Genomic DNA, 25,504 nt, shown 5'->3' with positions numbered 1-25,504 from the left:
GAGTTTTAAAGACTATGTTATTCCTCCATCTAATAATTTGATATATATTTTGAGCCCATTTGGCCACTTTCTTTTGATCTCATATATATGAAATCAAGGGGGAAAATCTTCTGGCTCCACATATTTTGCTTTGTGATCAGTGTACCTGTAGCAGCCGTTTACTGGCTAAGTCCCACTTCTTGATGTAGAAATCCCTGGAGCCGCTGTAGAAAACGTCCCCGTGCACCACGAGAGACTCCACCCCGTCCTGATGAGCGGGATCGAACGATTGGCTGGAGCTGATGCTGCCCTGAGCGCCTTCTGCCACCTCAAACATCTGGAAACACATATTTCCATGATACATCTTAAACTTGTGAGGTTTTGTGGAATACAAACAGAATGCAATCACAGTTACGTGTCTCTTACCTTAATATGATGGTCTTTGGATCCAGTGAGGACCACATCCTGTCCGTTGCCTAATTTGTCGACAGTCAGACACATGACAGGTCCCAGATGGCCAGTCAGCTTCCCTGTGGACGCAAACCTAGAGAAAGGAAAGGAGATGAATTCTGTCTTCATGTTTGATAAATGCTTATTAGACTCTAATCTGTGTTTGCACTTACTTTCGGAGGTCCCACATGCGCACAGCGTTGCCAGCGGCGGCATAAAGGAAGGTGCCTGAAGGGTTGAGAGCGATCTGGTTGATCTGACTCTCTCCTGGTGGGATGGATAAATTCCTGACGGACGAACAGATGTCTCCTGAACCCACCTGTCCTGATGACCTGACATCCACAAAGATGCAAAAATACATTCTTTGATATCCTCCGTTATTATACAGTATGTGCAGCTTAAGATGTTGACAGAAGAAGTGTTGTTCTTACGTCAATGTGCGGATACACTTGGCGGAGTCTCGTATATCCCACACTTTTATGTAAGCAGTGGATACAGTGAAGACGAGACTAGAAGTGTACCTAAAATATAAAAAGAACAAATAAGGATGATTATTATTCGTCAAAATCACCATATTCTTTTACAAATATATTGATTGCCATTTTAGATTTTCCAGAAAGATAAATGTACATTTCACCCCCTCCAGAATAATAATGAAACAAATCAAATACATAATCACAATGATAGGTAACAGGCATTATTAGTAAATAGTAAACCAAGTAAATAAATGCTACAAAAATATTAAAAAAATAGGTAATTAAAAAAAATATGTTAATAGTTATGTGAAATTGTTAATAGGCTTTAACAGGGAGTTATAAAGCATATATTTCATACTCTAAACCTAGTTATTTTCCCCAATTAATAAAGATATGGAATTCCTCACATATATAATAAAAGGGGTCATTTCTCTAAGGTCAGACATTGAGAAATGTCTGGAGTTTGTTTCTGTGATTTCCCCCAAAACGCCCCATTTGCCATGACTAAGTTTTACTTTTATTCTAGCTTGTGCTTTGCTGCGTTCTGATACCTGACTGAGACGACGCTGCTGGGATGATCTGCGAGAGACATGATCTCCTGACCCGTCACCAAGTTCCACACTTTACACGTACGGTCTGAAAACACACACACACACAAAGTATACAGTACGTAAGGGAATAAACAAAATAAGTAATAGAGAGAGCAATATGTTTCATGAGTCGACCTTTTCTACCTTTGGATCCTGTGAAGAGCAGATCATCTGTGGCGTCTACACAGAGAACAGGTTTGGTGTGGCCCTCTGCTACGTACACACACTGGAGTTTGGCCCCGCGGCTGTTCTTCTGGGCCGTCACGGGGTTTATCACACCTCTGAAACACACATGATATGGTAAGAGCTGTAACTAATGGATAGTAGTACTACAGTGGATGTTATACGTAGAAAAAAAATGGAGGTAACTTTATGTTTGCATTTAAAAAAGGTGACATAAAATCGATTCCTATTATAAAAGACCAAGTAAGAGATGAACGTTACCTATGGCCTTCATATACAGGTGAGTCCTCCAACCTGAATGACAAAGCAAAGTAATATAAAGTAAAATGTTAAATAAACATTTCAAAATCTTAGTCTTTCCGTAAAAAACTGTATTATGTAAACAAACTGGAATTTATAAGGTTACATTTCCCAAACAAATTATGAATGTATGGTAATTATGAGTAGAGCTGATGCTGAGTGGAAAAATATAAATATGTTTGTTTTTTTGCATTTTTTGATCTAGATTGCATTTTAATCTAAATTGTTGCCAACTATTGATAAAAAGCAGACTGAAGATAGACAGAATATACAGAAATTTGCAAAAAATACTGCAATTTCGATGGTTAAAATTAGAAAATGTTTTATTTAAATGATATCAGGTTTGATAAAAATATTTAACACAGAAATAGAGGAACATATATTCTTATAATGAATATGAATGTATCATTTTCTGTCACTTTTCACATGTCACTTCTCACTCACAGTGCTTTGTGGTCACTGCCTTTAGTTTTAGCCTCTGCTGTGCTAGGCGGATGTGTGTGTATGGGTCCTGGGATGTGCGTTGCCGTGGCGCCCTTCTCTTGCCCCTTCCTCCGGCTGAGGGGCGAACGCTCCACCGGCCTCCTCTCTGTCCCTGTAGGTGACCTGGCTCCAGAACTGCAGGCAGGAAAATAGATGGAAAACGTTTGTATTATTAGTATGGGAGGCAAAACCGAAATATAGTTAAACATTACAGAGAGAAATATCCTGATATATCTGTTTTCCACTGGGAAACGTTGCCCCCAACACTTACATGCCAGCGGGTCGGGCCGACGGTGCAGATGAAGGAACAGCTTGCTCGCAGTCAGGGGTTTGACTGAGAGCGTGACCCTGCATGTCCGCAGACCCTTCCAGGGGCTCTGAGAGGGGCAGCAGGGGGAAGTCTCCGGTGGGGGAGTCACAGTCCCCGCTGCCGGCGTACAGCAGCTCCATCTGGGTGGTGGTCCGTCTGCGAGCCTGAGGGAGCACAAGTGTTTGGCTCAATATTCGTCTGACTCACAAGTCAACGGACCAGTTAGTCATTAATTCAGGTCCTATAAATAACGACTCTTGAATAGAAAAATATGTGGTTTTAATAATGTCAAACAGAATTGGTATACAGCATATTGGATCATTTGTCTACTAAGATGTTTACAGTATATCAGTTAGCCATGTTGGATTGTACAGTACCTTGCCTCTGGGTCTGGATTCACCACATAACTTCAATAGATCCGATGCCAGTGTGCTGAAACAAAGTGAGGGGTAAACAATCACCCAATACATGCTAATATGATCATATGAACAAAGCATAGTGTAATGTGTTTTATGTGGCACAACTTTTGTGATAACTGAAGTGTCATGAATCCATTTTAATTTTTTTTTATAGAAGATAATTTCAGTTGTCTCCAATAGCTTCAATGTCAGGTTAGCCAATGACTTCAAATCAATACAGCACTGTGTTATTACTCTAGAGAGATAGGATGCACCTCTTTTTTTTTTAACAATACTAATAAGCCTAGTGCAGCCCTATTTGATGTTATCAATCCCATCTCGGCTTTTCCCTCTGTGTGTCTGTATTTACCTGCCCTCTGCAGCTTGGCTCTGGGTTGACTCGTCACTACTGCTGTCATCTCCGTTCTCTGTGGAAAACAGGATACCTCAGTACATTTGAAAAGCATGTGTGTTTTCAAGAAGCCTTACACAAGACAACGTCCAGTCAGAAAGCTAGAGTATTACAGCACAACAATGACTAAGGCTTCAGCAGCTCATAACAAGGGCAGGGGTCACCTGGTTAAGGTTTAGAATAGAAAAGAGACACTTTTAATGTAACACAACCAGAAGCTACAGTGTGTGTCCTGTGTGGAGGAAGAATGGAAAAAGCATGTGACGGATACAAACAGAAATGCAGACACACAAACTGCTGTGTTCAACTTCGAGTCCTGCTGCAGCGTGGGGTTTTCTGTTTAGTTTTAGTGACTTTAGTGAGAGGGATTTGCTAACAGGTGGGATAACGGGGGAAACGTAACAAAACACATCATGCACGTTATGGCGGAGTTACTTCGACTTGGTTAGATTTCACAAAGGAGGATTTCGGGTTGATGCACACTACAAGATTTCTTTATCTACTTTAAAAAATATAGTTACATTTATTGCATTGAATATAAAAGGAGGTATAAATACCATTCACCATGTATACATATTTCTATGTAACTGCACCTTATCTCTATGTAAAAAAATAAGGTTTTAGTAAAAAATGCAAATTCCTTTAAAAACAAAAAGGCATTCGATGTGCCTTAACTTTTGTTTGACAAATTTCAAAATGCAGAACCGAAATGTATAAGGCTATAAACGTAAAGTAACATTTTCTTTATGATCTTATAGTTTATTTTCCTTTAATATGGTCCAAGTCTTTTGGAAGTCTTGTGTTGTGCATGTGCCCCGCTCTCTAAAACACCGTCTCATTGTAACGGATACTCACCTGATGACAGGTAACCTAACTCTGAGTTCACAGCACACAACAGAGAAAACAAACAGCAAACAAATCAAAATCAAACTCAAAGATGAGAAAAAGGCAGTACTTTATTTCACAGGCCAGGTATTTTTATTTCATAATTTTTCTTGGCCTACAAAATAAAATGGAGCCATGAAAGAATGGTTATGATTGACATGCTCAGACTGGTTATGATTGGATGTTTCAGACCTTGCAGAGCGCTGCCCAGCAGGGCGTCCAGCTCCGGGTTGATCTCCGCCTTCTCCTTCAACATGTGGAACAGCAGCTGGTTCTGGGTGGCGCTGTTGATCTCTGTCTGCTTCAACCTGCCCTCCATCACCTTCAGCTGGGAGTCCTTTTGAGCCGCCTGCAGACCCTGATGACACAAGAAGAAATTACTGGAGAAGCAGGCAAAACCAATTTGCAATTTCTTCCTTTGTCCTTTTCTTGTTCTATGCTGCTGGGTTAATTTCCTTACTAATCTAATCTAATTTGAACACAATTTAATTAAGTTGTTCTATTTAAATTCTCATTACGTCCTGCACAGGAGCCATGGCTACGAAAGGGAGATCAAGACAAAATTGTATTCAAGTTGTCATAACAACCAACAACACAGATGATAACAAAGAACTCTAATTGGCACAGTTACTGTTATCATATATATAAAAAAGCATTGCTCACGTTATCTGAGTGAACTGTGCTGTATTAACATATGGGGTTGTACTTTTTATCTTAAAGGTGAAAGCAAAGGGTTTGTCAGGTTTACTAAGTTGCATCCAGAGTCATGCAGAAACCTGAATATACCTGTTGCAATTGCTAGAATGAAAACCCAAACACTGATGACATAAGACTGAAATAACATGAAGTCAGCAGTAGGTACCTTATTGATGGCCATGGTCATGAAATGATCCAGAAGGAAGCGGGACTCTGATAAATTACAGGAGCTGATCACAGCGACCACATCCCCTGTGTCTCCTTCCTCCTGTAACCCAGAATAAAAACACAATCAATAAAGTGTCATTATGAGAAACCCAGTAATAATACACTGTATTTGACCATAGAAGACCTTTTGCACTTTGGGAAATAAACCAACTGACTTTCTTGCGAGTTAGACAAGAAGATTGATATTACTATTTTATTGCTCTGTTAAATATAGGGCTACCGCCAGCAGTTGGTTAGTTTAGCTTAGCACAAAGTCTGAAAACAGGAAACGTGCTAGCCCTCTGTAGAAATCCAACAAAGAATGCCTAATATTTACACCCTACTGCCAGGTTTTACCATGCTAGCTGAACCTACGTACTTACAAAGCTAACATTAGCATGCTTACATATACCTGTTGAGATTAAGGAGTAAAATATGTTATTGGATGTTGCATGACATTTGACAACAATTCGGTATGATATTAGCAACATGCAATTTCTTTAACAACAATATTAAAAAAATATATCTACTTCTTCATGTCTACCAAGGAACCAGATTTCCTGGGATCCCTCACCTTGGCCTCCTCCATCTGCATGATGTTGGCCTGGCATTCTGCGATGCTGTCGTTGATGTAGTCGATGTTGGCGCTCAGAGACTCCAGCTCCTCGTTCAGAGAAGCCAGGGAGCGGTCGGCGTCTGCACCATCCACCGCAATCTTTTCTCTTTTTCTGGACACTCGCTCCCGCCGCCTGGTGAGCTCCTCCCGTTGCTAATGGAACAATAGAAGAAGAAGAGACGAAGATATTGGATTTACACAATTAAAAAAACTTTATTTGACAGCATCACTTTATAACTTTGGGTTTTTGGAAATATAGTAACTGATACAATTCTTCCTTTCTCATTGACTTTAGCATTTGAAACACTTGGACCATCCTTTAAGATAGCAAATGGAGATAATATCGCCCCACAGTTCCCTGCAGCAGCAACATTTAAAGTCATATTCTTTTAGAACTGTGGTTGTCCAAAGTCCTGAAATCATCACGTTTGCTATCGAGGTCAAGAGGCGCGTTCACACCGCAGTACTTTTCCCACTTTAATTCCGATATAGTTCCGAAATGTCGCGTTCACACCAAAAAGAGCCGGAACAAAAATGAGTTCATGAGAACCTTTTTACCCCCTTTTCTGTCCCTGCTAGAGAGCAGGTACTTTTGTGGGAGAAAAAGGTTCCTGTGTCTGATTGGCTGGGCGGATTGCAAACCACGCCCCGTAAAACTCCCAAAAGGTTTTGTGAAGCCGCAATTTTATTATCCTCGCATTGCATTATTAGCATTAGCATTAGCCCAGCGCACAAAGGCAGAGAGACTAACTTATGACAACACAAAATAAAACATGGGAGCGGTGGAGATGAGGAGGTGTCGGCGTTCTGGCGATTTACTCGGAAGGCTTCAGTAGAAGCTGCTGGGAGTCCCAGCAGCTTCTACTGAAGTCAGTCCCTAACTCCGGGGACTTCCGGCCGGGGATTTTGGGCGGCAGTATACGCCGTGAAGTTGTTTGCGGCCTGCCAGTAAACCCAAAGCAGACGAAATGACATCAGCGGCTTCATTTGCCTAATCCACCCCCAGGGATTTATTCCGGTGTGAACGCGATCTGTACTTAGTTCATGAGAACTAAAGAGTTCTCATGAACTAAAGTGGGAAGAGTACTGCGGTGTGAACGCGCCTAAGGGTAAAACATGGTGAGGAACACAGAAAGGAAGTCATTTTACCTTCAGCAGTCTGTTCATTTCACTCTCCATGTTAGAGATGGTCATCCTCTGCATGATGATGTCAGTGACTCGTCTCTCCAGTGACTGCCATTTGGTCCTGGCCGTCCTGTTGAGGTAGATACTCCCCATCCGCGCTGGGGAGCTCCTGAGAAGAAAGACATGGGACTGTTAAGACTCTTTTACCCTCCACTGTCTGATACACACATAAACATGTTCGGATGCCGCACCTTGCTCCATTAGCTTGGGATACTCCAGATGTAAGCATCCTTCCTGGGGACGCTCTATGAGGCTCCTGCAGAGGCTCAGGTGTCACCTTTCGGCTCACTTTCCCAGACAGGGGCCTCACCTGCCGCCTGAGAGCTGTCACCTGGAACAGATCACAAAAGAGAGAGGCATATTGGAGTAAAAGGAAAACACAAAATATGATATTGTCAACTCTTTTCCCTCATGCGAGTCTCACCTCTTCGTTCTTTCTGCGAAGAATCATCTCCTGTTGTCGTTTATGGGTCTCCATCTGCTTCAGTTGGTGCTGTAGGAAGGGTAAGGAAAGAAAAGGGAGATTAGAGCGGTCTACTCTTTTTATATTTTTGCTCATGTGTTTAGCTAATCAGATAAAAGTTGTTTCAATCTCTGTCACCTCGGCTCTGCGGTGGTCTTTCTTCAGAGAGGCGATCTCCCTGTTCCTCTTGCACTCCGTGGCTCTGTTTCTTTCCTGCTGCTCCTTCATCTGACGCATCAGCACCACCTGGTGGAGAAATACAACACAGCAGGGGGACAAATCAGCACTGCAACGACATGAGTGTGTAATTGAAAAACAAATGAAACTATTAGATTACCTTGGTCTTCTTCATCTCGGTCACATCCAGCTGGAGCTTCCTGAGCTGCCTCTCGTACTGCGTCTGGTTCTTCAGCAGGCGGGCGTGCTCCTTCTGAGCCGACTGCAGCTTCTGCAGCTCCTTGTTCATGGAGCTCAGCTTCTTCTCGTACTCCGTTTTTATCTTCTTGGCTTTCTCATCCGTTCCCGACCCCACTGAACCTGAGCAAGGAAACAATACAGGCCATCAGACTGTTAAACACCTGAACCTTTTGAAAGAACATCCATAACATTCATCTGTTTGCATCATATTCCAACTACTTGTATATAGACTCTTCTTGCACTATTTCTATTCGTATTTAATTGCACTATTTGATCAGTTTTATTGTGTTGCACTGTTGAAGGAGCCTGTGACCTAGACCCGGCCTCATGGGCGATCCCCATGGGGCCAGGATTTGGGCCCGCTGTTTTAAATCAGGGCTGAATACCACATTTGTATTGTTTTATTAATATGTTTATTGTTGTTATTTGTAGGGCTTTGTCCTAATATTTATTTTTGTATTAGTTAAATATCATTTTTTTTATTTTGCTAGGAAATTCTGAATGAAAGGCTGCGCGCAAGACTGGTTTTTCGCTGGGTTGAGTCCTGTGTTTTTGAGTGAGATGCGGCACAGCAGCCTGTCAGTTTACTCTTGCTAGGTTAGTGTTTCACGAAAGGAATATGGCAACTCAGCACCAGATGCAGGCACATTAGAAGAAAGCAGTTACTTTACCAAGGAGCAAGCAAGTCAACTGGCAATCAATTATATTTTGAATAGAAATTGACTCTCAAGCCGGCTCTCTCACAAACTCCTGCTCTGTGCGCAAGCAGACCGCTGCACAGGCTCTCTGCCTCGCTCAATCTCTCTCTCTCCCTTTCTCTCCATCGCTCAACCTCACTCCACCTCTCCACCCTGTGTGCGCACAAGTTTGCCTGCGTGCTTTCCCAAGTTGGCACAGCGTTACAAATGTGCCACAAAACCAACCAATGGATGTATAAGACTGTCAACAGCCTTATGGCAACCTAAAACCCCTCTCTTTACGTAACAACAATTCACGAGCGTCTCCCGCCTCCCCCCTCGTTGACAATTCAGATTGCCCGGGAAATGTAAGTGTTGTGGTGGGCCCGCCCTGGTAAATCAAATGCCCGACCAGAGATGTATGTCTGCCGCCGGGTCTGCTGTGACCTAAGATTTTCATTGACATGACTACAGTGTAGCTATGTAGAAATGACAATAAAAGCCTTGAATCTTGAAGAAATACCGTAATGTTATCCATTTAGGATTGTATTTTGATATCTGTTTGCACGTGCCTCTTACCCATGTTATGCAGCACCTTGTCCCTCTCCAGCTGTGTGTCGATGATCTTGTTCTGCAGCATCGTCAGCTTCTGTTCGTACTGCTGCTTGAGAGTGTGCAGACGCCGCTGGCTGTTCTCCAGCTCGTCGATCAGCTTCTGCTTGATGGCGATCTCGCAGGTGATGTTGGCCAGGTCTGCCTGGACGTTTTCTGTGCACACAAACACATCATTCGTTTCTGAATTATCCTGCAAATTATTACCTAGAATGACTTTTCTCACGAGGGCTAATCTTACCTTTCTCCTCCTGGTCTTCGGAGTCAGACTCGTCAGACGTTTCTTCTCCCGCCATGTCAAAGTCCTCCTCTTCTCCATCTGGATCCTCACCTTCTTCATGGTCACTGCCCTCCTGTGGACATATAATCACACACACATTAAATAAACAATATAAATACCAATAGAGAAATGTGTGACCTTTAAATAGCTAGCAAGAAGCTTGACCTCTGCCTCGTCGTTGCCTCGCTCGTGGTCGTTGTCCGGCACTTCCTCTTTGATGACACTGAAAGTGGAAAAGACTGTTAGCCAGCTTCCGGCCGAGTTATTATACTGCAGCTTAGACTAACTGAATTACAACAAGGAGGGGTAAAGTGCACATGCAAACGATTACATTATACAGTCGATCAGATCAGGAGAAGATGTGGAGTCAGTGTTTTAATGATAAACTGGGAAAGGAAAAACATAATATTGTTAGAACAAACTTATTTCATTTGAGGAAGGGTTGTTGACCAAACTGTACAGACTAGCGTCATAAAAACGTAATTCTCCTGGAATGTTTTGCTCACTCTTAGGGTTGCAAAATTCCGGGAATTTTCAAGGATGGAAAGTTTCCACGGGAATTAACGGGAATAAACGGGAATTTATGGGAATAAACTGGGAATTTTCAAAATTGAAGGTTGGCTCTTCATAGGGAACTTAAATATAGTTGGGGAAAGTATATTTTAGCATAATCTGACTAAAACAAACAGATGCCATTCAAGTACTTGAATATCCATGCCATAGCACACTGCTTGCTGCATGGCTATTGAGACCACACAAAGGTTCGCAACAAGCTCACAAATGTGAGAGTGGAAAAACTGGTTGGCATTCGGGCAAACCTAAGGCTCTTTGAGCATGACACAGAGCCATCCTCAACAAGGCTGGACAGTGACACTGAAGAGGAAGACTCAGAGTTGGATGTTGATGAGGCAGAGGAAGAGCCCCTTGACTGAAAGGCTTTAGCCAAAATGCAGAGGATTGCTTGAAGGAAGATTTGCATGTTTCATGGGACTTTTTGGAGGGAGAAGGGCTCTTTTCATTAAACATTTTGTTCTTTTTCATTTTCATTCTTCAATGAAACAAATAATTGTTCAATAAAATAATTAAAACTTGTTCTCTTCTACTTAAAAAAGAAAGAAAAAGTAAAACAAAAATCTGTTGAAATGTCATGTTTTTTTGTTTAATTTTGCATCGAATATTTCCAAAATTCCCCAGCTTAACTTCCCATGGAAACTTTCCGGAAATTTACCAGAAACTTTCCATTCCTTTGCAACCCTACTGTCAAACCCTTTTTTAAGGTTATGACACTACTATGTTAAAATCTGATCAACATCTTGCTGTGTGCGGTGAGTAGGAAAAAGAGAGGACAGCGGGTTGAGAAGAAGAGGTTAGAGCAGGTTAACATTTGTGTAAACCACCTGTAGGGTGCGGAACAAGTTAGAGATTAGTTTATTCAGGAATTTAGGGAGGAAGATTTGGGATTGGCCGCAGGTTAACAACTGAAATCCTTTCCATTACAAGCACAAAAGGACAACATGTGCAGCGCTCCAGTTTCAGATTTGACCCGAACCTGGGTGGGATGTAGCAAACCTGGTGTGTTCAACCGCTTGCTGGTGATTCTCATCACATCGCCTCAGTCTTCAGAGAGAGAGAGGGATGGGAGTGGGGATGGTGAGGTGTGGAGGTGAGGAGGAGGTGGAGACGGCAGACAGGCCGCAGAAGTTGGGGCAAGTGAGGGAATATTATAAAATAGGAGAAAGGCAGAGAGTGAGAGAGCAGCCAGAAAGGATGGTGGGAGTGCAGAGACCCTCACTAACACAGTGTGTTCAAATGATGAACACTGCTTATGGAGAAGCAGATGACAACAACTGATTTGACCAAAAAAACAATAAGCAGGAGAGATAACCGTTCTTTTGCTGTTGCTTTTTAAAGGCTTAATGCCAACAAATATGGATAAGAAATAATATGAATGATGAAAATGTCAAATCTATTTAATACATTTGACTTTACAACACTCAAAAGTTATTGGAAATGTTTGTCAATCAAACGAGTTGGGAACAATCCTACAGAGCCACGACTGGATTTGTGCAGTAATACAGGGTTTAAACAGAATAAACTAAGAGCTGCGCAGCTTTGTAACGTTCATTTAGAATTCAAACTATTTCGGACTCCTGGTTTGTAAGAAGAAGTGTGCTACAGCGTGCCAGAACTCGACAGACCGTAATCAGCGAAAACAGCTCTCACTGTCATCGTGTCTAATTTGATCCTTCATTCCCTTATATAAACACCTGCATTACATCCTAATGCAGGGAGCCAGGAGATAATTACCCACAACACACCAGTTCACACACCCTCCCCGTGTTGAAAGACAACCAAAGTCTCCCATTCAGCTTCTTCGCAACGCTTGTGTTTTTCTATTCCCCTCTAAGGAATTTTGGAAGATTCAATAATTGTTTTTGGTGGATTTTATGTTTTGAACGGTTGAGACGGGCACAATACCTCTTCTTCTTCTTCTTCTCCTTCTTCTTGAGTCTCTCCAGGCTTTTCTTGGCCATCTCGATGACGTCGCTGGCCTCCTTCTCGGTGGAGAAGGAGCTGGCGGGGCCGGTGTACAGCGAGGAGCGCGTGGAGGCCCGAGCAAGACTCTTCCTGAGGTTCTCGTTCACTGCCTCGCTTTCAAGGAGTTTTGCTCTAAAAAAGGGGGAAAGTCATTGTGTTTAGATTACTATAAAGGGCTGTGGATAAATATTAACAATAAAATACTACCATCAAATCAGCAAATACCTGAGCTCCTCGATTTCTTTAATGTAGTTTTCAATCATGTTCGCAATCTCTTCACTGCCTTCACCTAGAATTAAAAGGCATCACTTTAGCTTTTCAAATACTAAAGTTGACTTTGCATTGGCAGAGAAGAAATACTTTATATACAATATATTATGGTCATTATGGGGAAAAGAACACCGACAGGCTGATCAGAAGCCCAACGTTTGCTTTCGGCCAAACTGTATACAGTTAAATCGAACTGACTTGTTTGTGCAGATGTAAGCGTCCTTAACAACGGTCAATAAGTGCTTGACAGCGGTCTGTCTGTTCTGGATTAACAACTTGTCACGTGTTCTGAATTGACCAATCAGAATCGAGTATTCAAGTCCATGTAATAATGTTACATAAAATACCTTGTATTCAAAGCTTTTCTTTATTCTTAAACTCCTTCTCTGACATTCATTTCAGTAAGCGCTCGCTGCATTGGTAGGTTGTTATTAAAGTCAAATTATAAAAAGACTCTCCAGTCCTTTTCAGTATCAACTGTACTTTGTGTTTAGTGCTAATAAGCAACTGTTAGCATGCATTGCTCACACTAAATAACCACTGTAAACAAACCTGCTAAGTCTCAGTATGATAGCACACAGTCATTGTGAGCAAGTTACATACTGACATTAGCAACTAGCTTGAAGAACTAGCCATTCACATTTAGATAAGTTAATCGGGATTGCAGTACTCCTTACTCATTTCCCAGGTTTTAGGTCTTATTGTAATGTCGTTTTTTTGCCCACCTGCTCGAGCCAGGACCTGGTTGGCCTGGTCACTGAGGATGTGAGTGAGTCTGGCTCTCTGGGCGTCGATGGTCTCCTGCATGGCCTTCACTCTCACCCTCAGGTTGTTGTTCTCCGTTTGCAGCATGGAGTTCTCGTGGACCAAGTCGTTGACGCCCTCTATGCCATCTTCACCCACCATACGCTTCCCCTGATGGATCATTAATATTAGTAGATATTTTTTTCCAACCATTTCTTGATCTCTTATGTCTTATTCCATCTCCTCTCCTTCTTACCGTCCTGTACTCCATCAGCTCCATCTGCAGCCGGGCTATCTCCGTCCTCAGGGTGCTGATCTGCTGGCTGGCTTTGTCCTGGTTCACTATGACTTTGTTCTTGATGTTTCTGGCTCTGTTGGCGTACTTCAGAGTGTTTAAGGTCTCCATGAAATCCCGATCGGACGGGCTGATACAGGCGATCATCACTGTTTGACTGGAGAACACAAAAAATGAAGTAAGGTGATTGGTTTATTTAAAAAAAAAATCTGCCATGTCCTTTGCCATGATTAAGGAAACAATTTATCCACTGGGTGCATGAAAACCTTTGCACATTCAGATATTTGGTATATACTGTACTATCTACTTGTTACAAATGGCAGCACTTCTGTACACAGGTTAATCACAAAGCAGTTTTGTCAACTTTTGCAGCAACATAATACATGGTTTGTGGCCCACTGTGAAGGATAAATAAATATTAGGACACAGTGTTTACAAACCTGTTTCCTCCTAGTGAGTCCTGTAACAGCCGGGTCAGTTTGGAGTCTCTGTACGGCACGTGGGTGGAGCGCTTACTCCTGTCTCCAAGAGCACTGATGACGTTTCCCAAAGCAAGCTGAGAGGAGATTAGGAACAACAACCAATGTGATTTGGTATCTAAGGGGAAACATTCATTGTGCTATGTAAAACATGTGCAGTTCATCTTCTAGCCACCTGGGGTCTCTCTTGTTCCACAAAATGAACTGACACTCACTGACATACTGTAGAATGACCACTAGCCCAATAAGAAGATGGCTAATGCATTTAATACATAATGGATTAAGTACAGTATATGATTATGACTTCCCTTTATAGTGTATCATAACATATCTAACTCAGACATGCTCCTAGCTTCCTCACCAGCCCACAGTTGATGGAGATGCCCTCTTTAGCTCTGTCTCCTGTGGCTCCAGTTCTCTTCAGTCTCTCAGAACCTGCCAAGTCCACAAAGTGGAACTTCGCCGACAGCGTCTCAAACTCATTGATCTCCGAGTCGCCGGCTAGACGGTTGTCTGTTTCATTATCCTGAAGGAGAAGGAAGAAGAAGACATTTAAGGGGATACAATCTTCAGCAAGGTTCGATAATGACATTGCAGCTGATGATCAACTCAGTCTAGCAAAACATCAGTGAAATCTACATTCAGGATTAGCAGAGATCCACTGCTGTGTGTGACAGTACGTACGTCGTTGTCAGGAGAGCAGACCCGAACTTGGCACAGGTGGATGGTGAAGATGGCGTGAGAGCGCGAACTCGAGGAGTTCATCTGAGTGCTGGCGGTGGTACGAGACAGAGCGCCCAGCTTCAGACACTGCATCATCTGTAGAAGAATACACAGGGGAGAGAGGAAGGATATTTAACAAAACATACAGAAATGTTCAGGTTGATTGATGATATTCATATAGAAACTGTGTGGAGATTTGTATAGAAGAATTTAGTAATATGTTGTCTATTTTTCTCATTGTGCCCTCATTTATCCACAGACCTGGCGACCAGCAGCTTTCCAGGGAATATCTTTTCAGCAGAAAGTAGTGCCTCAGTTCACAGAGATTTATGTGGAGGCTTTTCCAGTAAAATGGAGTGGTTGCTACTGAACATTAAAAATGTAGTTTTTCAGTGCTGTGAGAAACTGACTGAAAATAATGTATTTCTAGTTGTTTTAATTCAACAAGTAGTTATATTCAAGCAGTATACTAAAGGGGACAGTATGGGAACTGAGTACACATTTGTTTACCTATAACAAGTAATATTGAGATATTAAACAGGTTTATGGCTATATCTCATAATTCCGTGTTCCTGGTGTTGTCCTTAGTGGGGAAGCCTTTCATTTCATAGTGAGGTGAGCAGAGTATCAATCCATTTCAGAACAAGTTTATTCTGATGGGGTTATAATGATAAAAAAATGCTTTCTAAATCCAATTCTAAGTAAATACAGCCAAAAAAGATGGACAAGGATGGGGTCAGAGCAAAACTATTATTCCCGAGTGTTAAAGCTGACCTCCTCTGCAGTGGCGACGGTCCGGGTGGTGACCCCCACGGTGTAGATGCCTCCGCTGGCGTCCTCGTGGATTTTGATGGTGGATCGCATCTTCCTGGCCTCGATGTCTCGCGTCGAGTCGAACAAGTCGAGCACCTCCTCGTTGTATAACTGAAAAGTAGGATGAATAAATAACAGAAAAAATAAAGCACACACATTATTTCAAGAACAGTCGGTGTCATTATAACATCTGCTATTTTGCTTCACTTCTAAAACTCATCTTTCCCCCTCAGCTGCTTCGTCACCAGCTGCTAGCAGACACTCGTTGGCGGTTAAAAATAAAGCCAGGAGCTGATCACTGAGACAGATTAATGACAGTTTAATGGCTGAAGGGTCATCTGGACGCTTTAACACCCGGAAACCCCTACACCCTCCGCTGACCTCTGACCTCTTGCTGTCTGCATGCTCTATCTCCCTAATGGAGCTTAAGTGGCCTGGATGATTTAAGTGCTGGTAATTGCATCTATTTCTAGGTTATTTTAGTGCAATTTCTTTATCTTCCTCAGTGTGTGTGTGTGTGTGTGTGTGTGTGTGTGTGTGTGTGTGTGTGTGTGTGTGTGTGTGTGTGTGTGTGTGTGTGTGTGTGTGTGTGTGTGTGTGTGTGTTTCTGCACCTCCAGGAACTGTGCGTTGATCTTGAACTCGGGAACAGGCCGGCCCTGCTCGGTGGCAGTCTGCCTGCGCTCCTCGATACCTCTGAACAGGTGGTTGACGGCGCGGGGAATGATACCCAGCTCGTCCTCTCCGATGTTGACGTCGAAGCCGGTTCCCATGGTGTACGTCTTCCCCGACCCTGTCTGGACGTGGAGGAAAAGACTGAGTCATCCATAATGTCAGCTCTGATTACGAGTGTTCGTAATGTGGTTTCACGTTTTTTCAGCATATAAACTGCTGACATGGATCGAGAAGCTTGGGACAGAATCATCCCTACACAGATGTTGGTAAAGTCATTTTATTATAGTAACCAGGCAGTCCGCTTACAGCATTTATTTTCATGAATTACAGATATGGAAACGGTTTTGGCTATGGTCATTTAAAAAAAATGTACATTACTTTTCATTACTCTGCTAACAGTATGCCATTTTTATTCAAGGACCACATGCATCTTTTGGTTCAATTTAAGTTAGTTATTTTTAAGGATTCTGTTATTCTAAAGTATTTTTGTTTATATTATTATTTGTCATTCAATAAAATAACCACAAGGGTTTGGCATATTTTTTTGCTTGTTTTTAATCGTGATGGGGTTAAAAAAAACTATAAATATTTGAATCTTAATCATCACAAAATCAGTTAATAACCAAACAGTCGTATTTGTAATAAAGTATTGTAATTGAAGATGATTGCATCCGTTTTCATTCATGCATTGAACTAACTAAATTCTGAGATGTTGGAGTGCATCTCTGAGTGGTTTCTCTAACTTAGGGGGGTCAGAGGGGATGTGGTTGTCGCCGTGGTGACAACAAGAAGAATGCAACATCGAGCTCAAATCCACACATCATCCCCCTCTGCTCCCCGTCTAACAACTGAAAGAGACCCTGACAGGAGTGTGAGTGTGTGAGAGTGTGTGTGTGTGTGTTTGATATATGAGAGAGAGAGAGAGAGAGAGAGAGAGAAAGACAGTGTGAGACAACACCTGTGTGAGTGCTGAGTTTGTGCACATGCTCCTGTGTGTGCATGTGTGTGTGAGGCCTCCACGGTGCACTGTGAAAGGCTCTTTGACAGGAACACAAGGGCTGCAGGAACAATGTGAGGAGAGAATAATGAAGAGAAAGCAGAAGAGCCGAGGGGACGATTAAGAGGAGGGGAAGTTTAACCGCTGCAGTGGGAATTGTCAAGCAGGAAGTCTACTCTCTTTTCAGTCTTATGCAATAAAGGCCTATAGAAACTATTTTGTATACATTAGGCTTTGATGTTATTGCACCTGCTTTTGCTTGTTCCATAACATCTGTATAGGCCTTCACTCTATCACAGGGTCCAAAAAAGTAATCTCAGAACAAGCAGTGTATGGAAATATGAATTTAAAGTACACTTGAGCTATGCATTTCCCTTCAATTTGCTGCTATGCATTGGTGTAAAAATGTAGTATACTTCAGTTTATTTTCGATAGATTATTTAAATTTTTTTTTATTCTTTTTGTAATACCCATATTTGCCTATACTTGCCAAAAGATTGATTCCACTATCATGTTTGTCTCTTTAATTTGAAGCTACACCAAGAAGTGGGTTAGCTTAGCATAAAAACAGGAGGTGGAAAGAAACACAATTGGCACATAAAAAGCTCAATAGTTTTGTTGCTTAATCCATACAGAAATGAAGTGTAAAAAAAAAGTAAGCTATTATGAACCATAGAGATATTAGACTAGAAAGAATAGATATGTAAAAAAAAAGGGTATCCCCCCCCCCCCCCCAAGATAACCTGTAACTGTAAAGCTATCCATTGGGAGGTCAGTGTTTTATCTGTGTAATGTCTCTGAATGATGTTTTGACTTTTCTTTTGAGTTCCCTGCTCTGGTATTTGGTGAAGCAATCTGCTCACACTTTACTATGGGTAATAAACTCCCTTTCTCCCTCTGAGGCTAATCTATCAGAGCCAATATAAAGCTGCGCTTGTGAGGGCAGGTTGGAACATGTCAGCTGATCGTGTATTGACTGTGAGGCCTGTTCACTCCCTCCTAGCTGGTCTGATGATATGAAGTAAAATAAGCTTCATATCACATGCTGCCATTAACCTCACTGGAGAGTCGTCTCCTCCCTTGGAGTGATGCAATGTGTGTGTTTGTTGATGTAGGAGCATGCAGGAGACCAACCTGTCCGTATGCAAAGATGGTGGCGTTGTAGCCCTCAAAGCAGCCCTCGATGAGACTCTCGGTGCAGTTGGTGTAGATGCTTTCCTGATGGGAGTCCATGTCCATTACGTGGTCGTAGGTGAAGGCCTTGTCCTTACCCAGAAACACCTGCGGCTCGCCGGGCATCACGTAGGTACAGATGTGGCAGCCCTCGATCTTTTCTTTGGCCAACTGAGGACGGATCCTGGTAGACAAAGAAAGAGACAGATGTTTTTATGAAGTTTGATTTCTACCAAATCTTCAGCTGCTTGAGGAAATACATTTTGTTCTATTATTCAATGCTGGCGCTTATAAAAGGAGATATTGGCAAGAAAAAAAACCTGAAATCCTTTATGTCAAAACTACACATCTAACTTTATGTCACCTTTTGAAGGATTTGAAGTATTGAGTAATATATCCATAAGTTATCAATTTAAACTAAAAAAGCCAACTCACATAGCCATTTCTATATGGCATTACATGTCAATTAGCTGACGCTTTTATCCGACTTCCATGCACTTCAATACTGTAGACACGCCTACAGCAGCAATTTGGGGTTAAGTAAGTACTATTTCCCCCCCTGCCCCTACAGGCACACTTATTGCAAGGCTTGAGTCAGCTAAATGAAGTGTAATGATGACATACCGTAATACAATATGAAGCTATGCTGCGAACAAGGCTACAAATCAAACCCTTTCATGCACATTTCCAATGTCAAAGATATTTGAAGCTTTAAATACACTTTTATTAATTCACAAACTTTCCAGATTTCCAAGGGCAACTCTGGTGTGTTTGATAGTGTGTGTAAGAAAGAGGCAGAGCTGTCTGTGCACGCATCGAAAGCCTGATCCAAAATGTGTCTTATATTAATTTGACGAGATTAAAAATCTAGCTGAGCAGCAGACAGGAAATATTTTCACTGAGCTGCAAACAGATGGGTGTTGCTACTGTGCAGTGTGTGTGTGTGTATGTGTATGTGTATGTGTATGTGTATGTGTGTGTGTGTGTGTGACCACGCAGTGCCAGCACACTCTCCAGCAGCCACCGTGCACAGTACAGTGCCCTCACTGTTCACTGGAGAGCTCTGGGTAAACATTCCCACTCTGGATTTCATTAAGGAATCACTCTTACTTTAGTGCAAATAAACACGCTGTTATACATCATTTCCTCCCATAATGCAACTCTGCCTCCCATCACTGTACTTACTGTCCACCTGAAGAGGAAGTGGCAATATTGGAGGCAGACCAAGGAAATATTTGAACATATCGGTGCCAACAGTCAATATTAAACCGACTTATTGAGACACTTAAAGAATCTCATAACAGCATCGTCATCATTTAGCTGTGAGTGTGAGTGTGTGTGTGTGTGTGTGTGTGTGTGTGTGTGTGTGTGTGTGTGTGTGTGTGTGTGTGTGTGTGTGTGTGTGTGTGTGTGTGTGTGTGTGTGTGTGTTGTGTGTGTGTAACAACGTGGCACTTTGCATGCATAATGTGTTCAATGACTCTCACATTCATCACTGCAAGACTCTATAGGACTTCTGCATGGATTGAAAGGACAGTCAGATTGAGTGTGTGTGTGAGTGTGTGTGTGACATCAGAACACAGCTATTTAGCAGACTCCATCTGGGATTACAGCCCTGATGAGAAAAGCCAGGGAGGGACCAAAGGCTTGAGGAGAAACTCTGTCCTACCTGCAGTAACCGAACACCTGCAGAGAATTACTGTCAGCTTTGTGTTATGGACAGCAGAATCGCCCCATTTTATACAATATTTGATACATGGTAACTAAGTCCATCTTTCATTGAACCCAAATCAGGTTTTTTTAACCCTGAAAAAATGAATTCTGAGCCCTAGTTGGCCCTTAAGATGTTATATAGTGTTTGATTAACTAAGAATGAGTGGAAAAATACATCAGTTGGTGAAAAAGTTCATGTATTTTACCGTGTCCACAATTGTCATATTTCGTACTTTCTAATTAGCAATCTGTCCATTTTGGGCCATTAATTAAAATAGTATAATATATTTTATAGATTTTTTGTAATTCAAGGGAGAATTTAAACACATGGAATGCCAATAAATAAAAACATTTGTATAAACATTTTATTTGCTCAGTTTAATCCTTACAATTATGAGTTTGCAAATATGTTTTGTTTTGACCCTGTAAAAAACAGCTGGCTTAATAGGTTGCTAAGATACAGTAGCAGGTTGCCTTTTTTTTGCTATAACAGCTGACCTCTGCATCTGAAAATGAATCTTATAAGAGCAGTAGAAGTGAGAAGAAATTACAGGCAGTAAAACCAAAACAATGAGCTAAAAAACGCTAAAATACTTTGTATAGCTGGGCGGACCTGTAGTGTCAGGTGATAACTTTTGGCATGAAACATCAAAAATGAACTTATTGTGAACATGAAAATATGAATGAGTGCAGATTTAAGTTTACAAGCTGACATGTCAAACTGTATTCGTCAGTTTGGTTTGGTCTTCTGAGGTGACTCAAAATTGGTAAATGTTTTAGGGCGTGACAGGAGTTATTCTGCATTAATCCCTTTGGCTACCTTCCAGAAACTTGAAGGAAGGCTATTACTGTAATCCAGTGTAACAATGGAGGCACTCACTGCTGCTTAAAGCAAAAGTATGAAGTCACTGGGTCATTGTTTCCATCGGTAACTTCAAAGAAGTGTAACGAAATATAGACTTTAATATGAGATGTCGAATTTAGAAAATGTCCTATACACCAACTAAGAGAACAAGCTGTATAACGGTACCCACATGTAGAATAAATGCCCGGTGTTTCTGATTGTATTCATGACCACAGAGTGATACAATGTTTGTTTTGTTTGATATCCCCAGGGTCCTCCATACATAGAATGATAGACGGGGAGGCTAAAGAGCAAAATGACTGTCTGAGATAAAAGAGAATAGACGTAATGGCTACTGCCCAGACAAAACACTGATGATAATCTCTACATTAGGAGGCCACCACAGTCCATCCAGTCAAACAGACCTATTATCTGTGGGCTTAATGACGGTCTTTCACATGATCAGACTGCACTGGTTCAGCCTTCAGGAACTCGGTTTTTTAAACCCCCGTTAGCCATTTCTTTTTACTTTCCAACATATCCCTGCCAAATGAATTGTGACAACTTGCACTGGCAATTAAATGTGGTATTAGACACCAGTCTTGCACCAAACTTGAGATAGATTTTAAATAGAGTACTAAAAAGTAAAAAACCCAGTGGCTGTCTTTAAGAGATGTGGTATGGTGTGTGAAATGGTAAGTGCAAAGTCAAAAGCTGCTGCAAATCTTTTAATCAATGTTGTGTATCATTACATTTCCAATGGTGTTCTTAAATAAAACAAGGTCATGTACATCTGAGCCTTACAACAATGATGTTCCTCAAAATAGAGGTGTGTTGTGGCACAATAGACCTCTATTTGGAGCATTTTTTGAATGTTTACATATTCACATGATACAAGTTCTGGTATCACGTGTCTCTGCTAACGGTAAACAGGTGAGGGATAAGCTAGGTGTGAAGCGCACCCTGCTGATGGGTTATTAGTGTGACTGACTTTAGCTGTGATTATGATCTGGCAGGCTTCACTCCGTGGTTTAACCCAAAACACTTGTTTCTCCTGGCTAAATAAGGGCTGCCCTTCAGCGCTGTGGATTTACAGCGGCTAATCCACCTTCTAGGGTGACACACGCAGGCTCCTCAGGCTGTTGCTCCAGGAAATATAACCCCGCCACTTCCTAAAGGTGCACAATCATGCACTCATACACACACATGCAAAACCTCCCTTCATGCAACTTCAAAGTGCAATTCAGAATTTGTTGGTGATTTTCAGCTGTGAATAATATTTGGTTTATTTTCCTCTTGTATATATTTGTTGCAAAGCGAAGAGTTATTACTAATAGCAAATATCAAATCTGGAACACACTCACTCCCACACATATCATGGGCCCCCAGGGCGCCAAGTGAGAACCTGTGCATAATAACTCCTCAACACATTAATCTGCCATGACAGATGCAGCCAGTTGGAGGGAATTCTAAGAAGTAAAAACACTAAGACGTACCAGAGTGGAGAGGATTACAGAGGTACTTTTACATGAGTGAGTTTCACAGAATTTGTCACCAGGCCCTTAACATTAAAACACACAGGTTTTTGTTGTTTTATTACCTAAATGAATACACATTCAAGGAAGGATTTTGGTTGACCTGGAGGTCAAAACCAACAATGAAATGGCAAAAAAAGTTTATTTAGAGAATTAGTATGAGAGAATTTATACTATAAGCTACAATACATTCTATTCGATGTTAAAAAATAAAAACTGGAAACATGTTTACGTTCCATATTGAGCAAAATGTTAGCGCTAGTCATCAGACAGCTAGTTGGCTTATGACCCGAGTTGCGTAGTAATTGATACAAGAAAACGCTAAATCTGCTAGCTTGCTGTTTATGCTAACATACTAAATAAAGTACTGGAAAGGAATGAGAGGATTCCAAATGAAAGGAAAGGAAATTCTAAATGTGTAATTTCAGGATATGTAAAGCTCTCCTGTTGAAAGGGAAATGCCTTAATAAGGTGATCATGAAATACTTTTTAGTTAGACAAAAGGAACAAACAATAAGCGTTATGGAATTCAGTGTTTGGCTGATACACTACAAGAGAACAAGCAGGAGCATATCAACTGTGACTAAAAGACCAGTATTTCTACAAATGACTACAGATATAGAAGAAAACCCAGCAGCTCTTAAGCACACTTCCATGCACAAAGCCTCTAGCTAGCATTGTTTGATGTGAGGAGTTTAGATTGATAAGATACAGTTCAGAAACGTTCTTAGAGATGAAAGGGGGGTATAAACACAGTCTATATACACATATACCTATTGAAATACACACACAGGGGGGCTTTGTCAGCCTCCTCCCATGTGACAGATCATGTTAGACTCCTGCTCTCAGTCCCATTACTGCAATTACAGTGACAGCCTGAGAAAGAGTGGGCTCGTCATGCACACACAGGCATGCTAAAACCTAGACATTATATTTCATTATTCAAGGTGGGAGCATTAGCTGCATACACACAACCACGCAGAAAAACTCATTATTTTGGGGACCTTCTCCGATTATGGCAAAAGGAACGGATGCTTAAAATAACTATAAATAAAGTCAACGTCAGCAGCATTACCCCTCTGCTGACGAACAGGGATGATCAGCAAACAGGAAATAAGGAGATGCTGGTATAAAAAAAAAAGGAGATGAGTCAGTCAATCAGCACCATACTGCTGACCTCATCCTCCCGGAAACATAGCCAATCGAATCACATGCTGACATCACTACTCCTGACAATCAGCCAATCAAATCAATCCCCAGGGAGGCTACAGATCCCTGTGCATCGTCACTGTCAACCAAGCCCGGAGTTTCATTCCTACCTACCAAAGTCTAATCCACTGTAATCACATTTTTGGTTTAGTGTTGAGGTTCACTTCAAAAAGCTTTCGGTAAAGCAACGGGTGACTCAGCAGAAACAGAAAGGAACATCTGAGCCCACAAGGCAGCAGACAACAACTCTTTATGCCCAGTTCACACTGCTACCAGCACCCTGACTCATCACCTGACCTCATCAGACAGTCACATCGGGTTTTTTTTTCCTGCTCATTCAAATACAGCTTTTATTTCATTAAATAAAACTCCTTTCACCACACATAACGGCAAAAGTGGCTGAATCTCGCTTAAAGGCTCCAGTTCTTTCTATTAAACGTGTATTTAAACAATGTTCGTGTTACGACTAGCAGAATCTAGTCATATAGATCTTCTTAAGGATATATATATTTCATATTTCTACAATTAGTTTTGTGGTGTTCAAAGCAATGAAATATTACATCTAGGGATAATCAGAGCAAAAATAATATTTGCCTGATGTTGAGTTTTAAGATCAGTTTAGACAGACTGCATGGCAAAGTCTTAGGCAAAGACATACAAAGATGTTACAATGTACACCATCCCTTCGTGACACACTTATCTTCATCTCCTTTTTGCGTAATAAATCAAAAACAACTGTGATGTGAGCACACAGACCTCTGCCAAGAATGTTTCCATAATATTGCTAAATGTACGCCCTGTGATTTGAATATGCTCCAACATTTGATGTGTTCTTACTTGGCCAAAGCTACACCCTTGCCCCAAGTGTCATAAAAAAGTCGTTTTTGCGTAATCCCGCTGACAAACAACATCATTTGCAGCCCCATAAAAACCTTAAATCACAACTGAGGCTAAGCAGCTGAAGAATGTCTGAGAGTTTTGATGAAGATATGAGTGGACTGTAGTCCCACACACACACACACACACACACACACACACACACACACACACACACACACACACACACACACACACACACACACACACACACACACACACACACACACACACACACACACACACACACACACACACACACACACACACACACACACACACACACACACACACACACACACACACACACACACACACACACGATATGACCGTACCACTGCCAGAACGCCTTCAGGTACACCATCATGACTTATATAACAACATGCACAAACACAAAGAAAGATATGCATACAGCCCTTTTCTAAGAGATCGGTCAGCAGGTGCACTTTGTTTGGATTTGTCTGAAGTCTAATGGCCGCCCAGAGCAAGAAGATGAAAAAAGAGATGTATTATTGAGTGTGTAAGTCGCTTTGGATAAAAGCGTCTAACAAGTAACATGTAATGTAGATAAAGGAGAGCAGACCTTATAGACCAGGGGTATTCAACTAAAATTCAATGAGGTCCTGTTAGAGAAAATCTCCCCATGCAAAGGTCACATCGGAACATCAAAATGTCTAAGTTGCTTTATGATTTTGTCTGATATGTATTGAAGTAGCCTGTAGCTTTATCAACGTCTGCATGTAATCAACAACTGGCTGCCAATCAAATAAAGAAAGTACAATTCATAAACAACAATATTTATTGTCCATTAACAATGAACTATATAGATATACAGTAAATACAGTGGATATGTGTAATGTTCCTCTCGGGCTGCATTTAAAAATAAAATAGAGAACATAAATAAAATAGCTTTTGTAAATATGTGCATCTTAAAAGTGCTTAATTTGAGATAAATAAAATAAAAAAGTGTAGCAGCAGCTTGAGTTTCCCTTTTTCTTTGTTA

General features: G+C 41.4%; 1 protein-coding gene across 4 annotated transcripts in view; it reads right to left on the bottom strand.

The window, feature by feature from the left end:
- LOC307021092 (kinesin-like protein KIF21A) overlaps positions 1–25,504 on the bottom strand; it is a 36,727-nt gene that overhangs the window by 3,097 nt on the left and 8,126 nt on the right. For 2 of the 4 annotated variants that reach the window (XM_079652890.1, XM_079652891.1), the window contains exons 2-35: positions 18,287–18,509; positions 16,095–16,277; positions 15,443–15,592; positions 14,630–14,764; positions 14,307–14,471; positions 13,907–14,022; positions 13,428–13,623; positions 13,153–13,342; positions 12,383–12,446; positions 12,098–12,289; positions 11,189–11,236; positions 9,785–9,842; positions 9,581–9,692; positions 9,307–9,495; positions 7,971–8,170; positions 7,772–7,879; positions 7,595–7,663; positions 7,362–7,501; positions 7,135–7,279; positions 5,944–6,138; positions 5,329–5,430; positions 4,659–4,824; positions 4,437–4,457; positions 3,540–3,597; positions 3,149–3,203; positions 2,733–2,935; positions 2,423–2,596; positions 1,940–1,972; positions 1,640–1,776; positions 1,457–1,541; positions 861–950; positions 603–761; positions 406–523; positions 146–316 (exon numbers count right to left, since the gene is read on the bottom strand). In XM_079652890.1, the coding sequence (XP_079509016.1) occupies positions 146–316; positions 406–523; positions 603–761; positions 861–950; positions 1,457–1,541; positions 1,640–1,776; positions 1,940–1,972; positions 2,423–2,596; positions 2,733–2,935; positions 3,149–3,203; positions 3,540–3,597; positions 4,437–4,457; positions 4,659–4,824; positions 5,329–5,430; positions 5,944–6,138; positions 7,135–7,279; positions 7,362–7,501; positions 7,595–7,663; positions 7,772–7,879; positions 7,971–8,170; positions 9,307–9,495; positions 9,581–9,692; positions 9,785–9,842; positions 11,189–11,236; positions 12,098–12,289; positions 12,383–12,446; positions 13,153–13,342; positions 13,428–13,623; positions 13,907–14,022; positions 14,307–14,471; positions 14,630–14,764; positions 15,443–15,592; positions 16,095–16,277; positions 18,287–18,509 (4,450 nt within the window). The remainder of the gene's footprint in view (positions 1–145; positions 317–405; positions 524–602; positions 762–860; positions 951–1,456; positions 1,542–1,639; positions 1,777–1,939; positions 1,973–2,422; positions 2,597–2,732; positions 2,936–3,148; positions 3,204–3,539; positions 3,598–4,436; positions 4,458–4,658; positions 4,825–5,328; positions 5,431–5,943; positions 6,139–7,134; positions 7,280–7,361; positions 7,502–7,594; positions 7,664–7,771; positions 7,880–7,970; positions 8,171–9,306; positions 9,496–9,580; positions 9,693–9,784; positions 9,843–11,188; positions 11,237–12,097; positions 12,290–12,382; positions 12,447–13,152; positions 13,343–13,427; positions 13,624–13,906; positions 14,023–14,306; positions 14,472–14,629; positions 14,765–15,442; positions 15,593–16,094; positions 16,278–18,286; positions 18,510–25,504) is intronic. The other 2 variants (XM_079652893.1, XM_079652892.1) reach the window with 2 other exon arrangements.

This window comes from Notothenia rossii (genome assembly GCF_949606895.1).
Source record: "Notothenia rossii genome assembly, chromosome: 10".
Taxonomy (NCBI): domain Eukaryota; kingdom Metazoa; phylum Chordata; class Actinopteri; order Perciformes; family Nototheniidae; genus Notothenia; species Notothenia rossii.
The sequence above is the reverse complement of the archived record's forward strand: the minus strand, read 5'-3'. Positions and strand labels throughout refer to the sequence as shown.